General features: G+C 58.3%; 1 protein-coding gene across 2 annotated transcripts in view; it reads left to right on the top strand.

The window, feature by feature from the left end:
- Nucleotides 1-1,810: 1,810 nt before the first annotated feature.
- The window catches only part of SCUBE1 (signal peptide, CUB domain and EGF like domain containing 1), a 141,576-nt gene continuing 134,311 nt past the window's right edge, over nt 1,811-9,075 (top strand). For both annotated transcript variants that reach the window (XM_032416309.1, XM_032416308.1), the window contains exons 1-2: nt 1,811-1,914; nt 5,566-5,697. In XM_032416309.1, coding sequence (XP_032272200.1) covers nt 1,827-1,914; nt 5,566-5,697 — 220 coding nt within the window. In that variant the 5' untranslated portion in view covers nt 1,811-1,826. The remainder of the gene's footprint in view (nt 1,915-5,565; nt 5,698-9,075) is intronic.

The raw sequence follows: 9,075 nt of genomic DNA, 5'->3' as shown, positions 1-9,075 counted from the left end.
AAAAGGACCTCGCCCTCAAACTCACATCGCTTGCCCTTGTCACTGATGCACAAGACAATGTGTGTTTCTAAGGGAGCTTTCTCCCCCAGAAACAAAAACCACACAATTGGGAGGAGGACAAAATAAAGCCTATAAAGATAAGGGGGTCCCCGAAATTAAGCTACCAGCTAGGAGTGACCATGCAGAAGGAAATGTCTGGAGTGACAAGGCTAAGGCTTGGAGGAGGCAGAGAGCAGCACCTCCCTCCCCTCTTATTCCTGGACAGCCATAGCTGGCCCTTTCTGGTCCCCCAAGTTGGGGACCCTTTGCCTCAGCCACCAGGCCAGTGTCACGAGCTATTTGTGATAGGAAGTCAGGTTGGGAGTGAGGGTGGCTGGACACAGATTTAACTTTTCAGAATTGCAGTGATTGTCTACAGAAGACCATGTGAGTGTGTATGCAGGAATTTGTGTCTGTGAGGATGTGTATGAGTGTGTCTGTATGCCTGAGGGGGTGTGTTGGGAGGGGTGTGTTGGGAGGGGTGTGTGTGTGTGTGTGTGTGTGTGTGTGTGTTGGGGGCAGGGAAGGGAGCTGGTATGGAAAGGAAAGCTAGGCGCAGACCCAGGCGGGCAGAGTGGACAAAAAGAGGAAGGTCTTGTCTTTGAGTCGGGCCTGGAGAGCAGGAGAAGAAAAAAGGAGCTCTTATTGGTGGTTGTCAAGGAGATGGGCCTTGGGGTTTGCTGAACTTTCTTCCCTTAAAGCGTCCTGCCTGGGGCTGAGAGGGGCCATTTATTTCCAGCTGTGCCTCCCGGGGCGGGGGTCTGGGTCCAGCCCCAAAGGCCACCAAGTGTCAGGTGTATTTCCCAGGCCAGACCAGAGCGGTGCTTGGGTGGAAGGACAGTGATGGTTCCTCCAGCCCCCAGCCCATCAACTGCCTGCCCGGGCCTGTCACTGTGGAGGCCCCAGGCCCTGAATACTCAGGGCATCAAAGTGGGCAGGCTAAGGGGTCAACCCACAGATGGGCTGTGTCACGGGCAGGGACTGCCTGCAAAGTGGCATTGTCCCTCAGGGAGCTTTCCAGATGCGGATCCTGCAGCTGTCCTATGACAAGCACACTTATGAGCCATTGTCCTTTGGGGAGCGGTAAAAAGTTCATTTGTTTTGAACGTCTATTTTTAATCGATCCTCATAATTTTTTTCCTTTCGTTCACCGCTGCATTGCCCTCGCTGGGCGCACAGTAGGTCCTCAATAAACATTTCCCGACTGGACGAGTGCACAATTCTGCTTTGAGCGTTCCCATTTCTTTCCCTGCAAATGGATGTCTCCGGGCCTTTCTCGACCTCCGAGGGCCGCTCGGCAGGCTCCCTCCTCTCCCTAGAGTGTGCGTGTTGGGGAGATGGGAGGGCTGCCCCCGGAGGGACGGTCACCCTCGACGACTAGGGCATGGGGGGGTGGGGGCAGGGGCCGGGGAAGGGAGCAGCCTCCGAGCGAGCCCCAGCCCGGCGGAGACTGTGCACCCCGCGGCCACCGGAGCGGGCCCCGGCCCCCACCCCACAACCTGCCGCCCGCCCCGAGGGGAGGGGGCGCCCCCGACGCCCGCCCCTCCCCCCCGCGGGCCGGCGGCCGGCGCCCATTGGCCGGCCGCGCGCATAGCCCCGCCCCCGGCAGCCGCGGGCCAATGAGCACACGGCTGTCAGCTCGTCAGCCGCGCCGGCTCGGTGGCTGGGAGCCCGAGCGGTGGCCGAGGAGCCAGCAGCGAGGAGCGCTCGCCGAGCGGCCGGTCGGAGGGGTCCCCGCGCCCCGCACGCCCGCACGCCCGGCCGGCCCGGCCAGGCTCGCAGCGAGCATGGGCGCGGCGGCCGTGCGCTGGCACTTGTGCGTGCTGCTCGCCCTGGGCGCGCGCGGGCGGCTGGCGGGGGGCAGCGGGCTCCCAGGTAAGCCCCGAGCGGGCCGGCGGCGGGCTCAGGGCGGCGGCGGGGTCCCGGGTGGGCCCCCGCCCCGCGCCGTCGAGGGGGCTGCAGCCCGCGCGGCCCCGCGCCCCGCCCCGCCTCTTTGCAAAGTAACTTCTGGGGCCGACGCCGGGCGCCCCCTCCCCGAAGCTCCGCGGCCCGGGGGCTCCGGGAGCCCGGCGGGGCCGCAGCAGGGGCGGGACGGGCTGGGGCCCCCGGGGGAGGGAGTGCGAAGGCGGGAGGAAGAAAGAAAGCGCGACGACAGGCGGAGGGGAGCCCCGGCGCTCGGAGCGCGGGCGGGAGGGAGTGGGGACCCCGGAGCCCGACGGGCGCTCCCCCAGGGGAGAGGGGCGTGCGGGCGGAAGGAGGCCCACAGGGGAGACGGAGAGGAGGGGAGCCAGGGAAAAGGACTGACCTAGAGAGAAAGGGGATGGGGGAGGTGGTGGATAGAGGGACGGACGGACAGAAAAAGAGGCACGGAGGGAACACACAAAAGGACACAGAAAGAATCCCAGAGAAAGACAGACACGAAGAGTAGGGAGGAGACCAGAAGACCGGAGGGGAAGGAGGAAACCCAAGGGAGAGAGAAGGAGGCAAATAGGCAGCTGGAAGGAAAAAGACAGATAAAGGGAGATGTGAGGGACGGACTAAGGGATGGGAAGGAAGAGAGAGGAGGAGAGGTGGAGGCCGAGGGTACAGGAGAGAAAGAGACAAGAGGACTGGGGGTGGGGGATAGGGAGGGAGCAAGACAGACGGATGGGAAAGACAGAAGTGGACATGGTTGGAAAGCGATGGGCAGACAGACAGACAGACAGGAAGGGGGGGTGCAGAGGGACTGACACAGAGGGAAGGAGATGGATGGGAACCAGAGGGAGGGGAGACCAGACTTGGGACCTCAGGGAGGAGGCCCAGGAGAGGGAGGCAGGAGGCACTGAAGGAGGAAATGGGGGGATCTGGGATCCGGGATCCGCAGCATTTGGGGCATGGGTTGGGGCAGACAGCAGAGGCTGGGGGGGGCAGGATTTCACAGGGAACTCCCCAGCGCCCTCTCCTTCCCCTCCCACTCTCTTGGTTGTCTGGTAGGGGTGCTCCCACAAAGCTGAAAGCACAGTGTCTCCTCCCACAGCTTTGGAGGAGCTTCCTCCCTCTCTCCTTGAGGGGTGGGGGGGTACCCTGCCTGCTTCTGTTCTCCTTGGCTTCCCCCCGCCCCCGCTGCCATGCTGGGCTCCCCGAAGTCTGTGTTTGGTGGCACAGGAATCTATTCCTGGGAGTCGCACCCTGACTAAGGATGCCAGGCCATTTAAACTATTTCATAGTTGGAGGCCACGGAGGCTGGGCCCTGTGGCCCACAGCCCCCACCGTGTCTGTAGGTGTCTCTCGCCGACTTTAGGATCCTTCGCCCCTGTTTGGCTGTTTCTGTATGTGCCTCTCTCCACCTCTCTGTCCCTCCTCTGTGTCCCACCCCCTGAAAGCCTTGTGCTGTGACGCAAACCAAAGTCAAAGCAAGCAGCGAGGGAAGGGCTGGGCTGCCCTCTGGAGGGAGTCCCCAGCCCTGGGCAGGGAGCAGGGGCAGACCATGGGAACAAATGGCCTGTGGCTCCTGTCCTCCCCAGCCCCCACCTAAAGTCACATTTAGGAGATGTGTTGGGAGTTGTCTCCCCCCGCCCCCCAACGAGTCCCGTGGCTAACCTTCATCCATTTCCCTCCCCACGAGGATACCTGCCTAGGTCAGAGATTAGGGATTAGGGGCAAAAGGGGCTCCAGAACACCAGGCAGTTTCCCTCCCCTCGTTCCTGTACACTGACCCTTGGGATGTGCATCCGTGGTCCATTTCCCTTGCTGGTCCTATCTCAGAAGTGGCCCCAGGCCTCCCCACTGGAAGGATGCAGACTGGCCCTCCCTGGCCTCTGGCTTCCTGCCCTTGAGGCCGTGCTAACCCTGCATGGGGGTCCCTGTGTTGTCACTTCCCCAGAAGGGGATGTTCTGCTGGCCTGATGTTCCTGCTGGCCCCTGGCCATTTGATGGCTGGCTCTGGCCTCCTACTCTGACTGCTTCCTGGCTCCCGTTCCCCCTTCCCCTGGCAGCTGTAGAGGACAGGCTGCTGACCTGAGCAGATACAACCACCCTGAGAAGTGACGCCACCTGCTGAGTGTGCCTGCATGCGCGTGCGTGTGTGTGTGTGTGTGTGTGTGTGTGTGCGCGCGCGCGCGCATGTGCATGTGTAGGGAATTTTGCTCTTATGCTTCTTGTTGATGCCTCTCTTCCTTTGGGGGAGGCTGGAGCCCTTAGAGACTTAGAGAGGAGCTCTATTCTCTTAGAGAGGCCCCCCACAGATTTAGAGCCCTGATGCCAGCCAGGGGAGTAATTCAGAATGGACAGTCTCAGGAACCCGACAGTCTAGGGGAAGACTGGAGTCGTGAAGAGAGGAGGTCGCTCCAGGACTTCCCCAGACTTGCCCCTGGGTGACTGCACTCAGGGTAGCTGCTGAGGGTTCCCTGTGCGGCCCTTCTGGGTCCTTCTATCTGCCACCATCCTTATTTTATTCGTGACTAGCTGGAAGTAACATGGCCCATAGAAAGCTCTGGATCTGAGCTCCAGTCTTGGCCCCTAATGAGCTACTGACCTACAGCAGACCTCTCTGGGCCTCAGTTTTCTCATCTGTAACCCATATTATAACTAAGGTTCTTCTGGCTGTGCTATCCTGTGTCCTGAGGGTCCTTTTCCCTGTTTGAGCTCTGTGCTGTGTGTGTTGCGTGTGTGTGTGAGAGAGAGAGAGAGAGAGATGGGTGTATAGACAGAAACACAGAATCTATTTTGCATTACTTTGGCCAACAGCTATTCCAGACTGAAGGTGTATATGTGTGTGTTGGGGTGGGAGGTGGGGAGTGCCAGGAGCCCTCAAAACCTAGACTGAACTTGAGTTTGGAAGTTGGGATCTGAGAGCCAGGTGCTAGGTGTCTGAGGTGGAGAGGAGAAAGGATGGGGAGGTGAGAGCCATGGACGAGCCCGGTCAACCCCACTGAGGGTGTGGTTGCACTGCTGGCCACCGCAGGCGGGGGTGTGGAAGCTAGGTGAAGAATCCTCTATTTCCACAGACTTGGGCTGAGTGGGGTCAGGTCACCCCTCTGGGCCTCCTGGCTTGGCCTCTGCTCGCTGTTCCATTCTAGCCTTGGTTTCCTGCCCCTGCCCCATCCCCCACTGTAACCCCAAGGGGATAGATTTAAATTCCTCCAAGGCCCTTCTGGCTCTGAATTCTAGAATAAGGAGACTGGAGGAGGGATGGAGCAGTGCTTGTGGGGAGAGCAAGACACACAGAGAGGCTTTCCTGGCGGTGCTCCTAAGCCTCGGGTTTTGTCATCTCTCCAGCAGGAGTAATAGACCGACTAAATGGGACCGTCATGAAAATAAATGGGAGCCCGCATTTAGGTAGCATTGTGTCTGGCACAGAGTAGCTGCCCCCAAAATGCTACCAGCCACCACTTGTCACGCCGGATTGTCGTGTGATGGCTATTACTGTTAATTACCCCAGCGGTCGATGGAAGGTGGGGGGGCAGAAGGAGCTCCCTGCCCCCAGCCATTACTGCCTGCCGCCCAGTCCACACCTCACCAGTGGTTTCCCCTCTCCCCTCCCCCCAGGGCCAGTCGACGTGGACGAGTGCTCGGAGGGCACGGATGACTGCCACATCGATGCCATCTGCCAGAACACGCCCAAGTCCTACAAATGCCTCTGCAAGCCGGGCTACAAAGGGGAAGGCAGGCAGTGTGAAGGTGAGCCCAGCCCGGCCCTCCCAGCCAGACCCCATGGCTGCCACGGCCCCCGTATGTGGTCAATGCCCGCCCCGTGGTGTGCCAGCAGTATAGGCCTCACTCAGCCTTGGGAGGGAGGCCGGGGGCTTCTTGGGAACTTGAGCTGCTTCCCCGGACGGAGGACTTTGGAGTCAAAGGGTACTTAACTCGTGCTGGGATTGAAACTTTTGTTTCGTTTTGTTTTAAATGAGATGAAGTGTTGAATGATATGTTCCTCCTTCTGTCCCTGATGGGTATGTGTGGGGTACAGGCCTGGGGTAACCCTCCCCCCAGGTCCCTAACTTCGAAACCACCCATATCACCCCGTGTGGCCTTAGCTTCCCCAAAGGACCTGCTTAGTGGCCAGCCACAGCGTTTGTGGGCTGGCTCAGGTACGAGAGCTTGGGAAAAGACATAGATTTGTGCCATGTCCGTCTGTCTGTCCGGCCTTTCTTCCCTGCACCTGGGGTTTTGGTGTGACTGTTTGGCACTGGAAACTGCCTTCCTGGCAAGCTGGAAGTCAGAGAGAGAAGAGTAGCCTTGGCTGTCTTTGGAGCCAGGACTCTCCAAACTGGATGGAACTCATGGGAGCATCTGTCAGGGAGGGGCTGTGTGGCCATTCTATGTGGTTCTGGGGAAGCCCATCATCAGGGAGCTGGAAACCGCTCTCTCCATGACCCGTGTGCACACCCGGCTGAGAATCATTGATCCAAATCTTCCCTGTCTGTCCCCACTTTACAGATGAGGAAAGTTGAGGCTCCGAGAGAAATAAGACCCCAGGTCCTGCAGGGCATGACGAGTACTAAACCCCAGGACCTGAATTTCCACCCCACGGCTCCCTAGCATCTCGTTTGCTTCTCCCCACGTTTTGCCAACTTACTTTTGCAAAGCGTGAGACTCCTATTAGGAAAGCGACCCATGAGAGTACGATGGGTGCCCATCCCTTCTGTATAAGGCTTTGTAGGAGCTGGAGCTTTGTAGGAGATGCAGCTAGGCCTCCTTGGGGTGCTGACATGATTCATCCATCTCACTTGTTGGGCATCTCCTTAAGGCTGAGTGCTGGGCAAATGGCAATGGCCTGGATCGTGCCTGGTTTGGCCACATCTCTGGCCTTGCTTGGGGCCCAGAAGCCTGAGTGCGGAGCTGGCGCCTACCCACAGACCTCAGGAAGGAGGCCAGGCTGGAGACAGGTAGAGGTCATGAGCAAAAAGCCTGGTGGCAAGGGCTAGCCCCCTGCTGGCAGGGCCTGGAGGACCCATGTGGCACGTGTGGGCTCTAACGTGACAGTCTTCTGACCCTCTGCTCCCTGCTCCAGTCCCAGTGCTCTGGCAAGGGAGGACCGAGGGCAACCCTCTCTCTCTGCTTGTTCAAGCCCCTGACCCAGCCTGTTCCTTCTCTAGCCCAGCTCCTTAGGTTTCCGTCCTGCTGTCCCCGGACCTGGAGGCCCACACTTTGTGTCCTGCCTGTCTCCCTGAAGCCCTTCAGAGTCCAGCTTTAGCTCTCCACTCTGCCTGAGCCCAGGTTGGGACTTAGACTTGCTGGCTCAGTATAAGGTTGGGAGAGGAGGAGGCTTGTAAATGTGCTTCTGGAACTGCCAGGGGCCTCTATGTCTTGCTAGTCTGTGTCCGGCCTCTGCCCCTCACCTCCTGAAACCCTGAATAGCCCTCGTGTCCTGGCCACACACCCCCACACGAGGCCGCGCCATGTTTCTGAGCCCCAGCTCAGGTCTTCCCCCCTCCCGGGAGCCCCTTTTCCACCCTTTGTGTCCTGGCCAATTCCTAATCAGGCTTTAGATTTGCCTCCTCTGGGAAGCCTTCCCTGATACCTCTGCTTCTACATGATTACACATATACACACCCACACAAAGCCACATTAAGTGCTTTTCTCCATCATAGCACTTCTTTTTGTTTTTTTAAAGATTCTTTGAGGAGAGCAGAGGGAGAGAGAATTTCAAGCAGACTCCATGCTGAGCGCAGAGCCAGACGAGGGGGCTTGATCTTATGACCCTGAGATCATGACCTGACCTGAGCCAAAACCGAGAGTCAGATGCTTAACTGACTGCCCCACCCAGGCACCCCCCATTATAGCACTCCTTTTTAATTTTTTAATTTTTATTTTTTATTTTTTAAAGATTTTATTTATTTATTTGACAGAGAGAGACACAGCGAGAGAGGGAACACAAGCAGGGGGAGTGGGAGAGGGAGAAGCAGGCTTCCCGCGGAGCAGGGAGCCCGATGCGGGGCTCAATCCCAGGACCCTGGAATCATGACCTGAGCCGAAGGCAGACACTTAATGACTGAGCCACCCAGGCGCCCAGCACTTCTTTTTTTAAAAAAAGATTTATTTTATTATTGCAGAGGGAGAGCACAAGCGGAAGGGGCAGAGGGAGAGGGATAGAGAATCTCAAGCAGACTTGGTGCCAAGCAGAGCCTGACGTGGGGCTTGAGCTCATGACACCGAGATCACGACCTGAGCAGAAATCAGGAGTCAGACACTTAACCTACTGCCGCCCAGGCGCCCCCATCAGAGCACTTCCGCCTTTGGATTATAATTATGTGTCGTGCTCTCCTGTTGAACAGTGAGCTCATTTATTGGGGACTGGCCATGGGCTCAGCATTGGGACCCACCACACGGAAGTTGTCCAACTTGGGCTCACAGTGAGCCCCCAGATTGCCTTTCAGGCTTGTCCCCATCTTCCCCGCTCCGGGGGCAGAGGCTGGCATGAGCATAGGTGTGCAGAAAATGTTTAGTCTGAGTTGGCTGTCTTTTGCCCAGACTGGGGTTCCCAGGAGGTGAGGAGCCACATAGATAGAAGCTGCCCACGGAGGGGCTGTGCGGGCGGCAGGGAAGTGGCAGGCTGGTGCCGTGTGAGGACCCGCTCTTGTCATGGTGTCCTCTCCACCCTGTCTAATGGGAGAGGAAAGCAAGAACAGGCCCGGCCTCTGGATGGGAGTCTGGGTTGCAGCCCTCCTCCAATGTGAAAGTCTAGGTGGTCATTTGCCCTCCTGAGCCTCAGTTTCTTCTTGTGTTATATGGGCCTAAGATACCCCCCGCCATAAGCCGTCCTGAAGATGGAATGAAGTCCTGTCCATCACGGTGCCCAGCTCACAGTAGGCACTCAGGATACAGTATGCGCTCAGTACACACATGATGGTTCCGTTACTGTCGTTGCCACCATCTCTGTCATCTGTTCTCACCACCTCTCACCGTGGCTTCAGGCTGTGAGAGGTAGTGTGAACAGACTCGTCTGATGACATCTTCAATGGTGAAGACCTTTGAAGATGGTTCAGTGCTGCCTGCCTCAGAAATTATAATGATAGCACAACCTTGCCCTTCCCCTCAAGGAGCTCTGGATCTGGG

This window comes from Phoca vitulina, unplaced genomic scaffold (assembly GCF_004348235.1).
Source record: "Phoca vitulina isolate PV1807 unplaced genomic scaffold, GSC_HSeal_1.0 scaffold19, whole genome shotgun sequence".
Taxonomy (NCBI): domain Eukaryota; kingdom Metazoa; phylum Chordata; class Mammalia; order Carnivora; family Phocidae; genus Phoca; species Phoca vitulina.
This window is presented reverse-complemented; position numbering and strand designations above follow the sequence as displayed.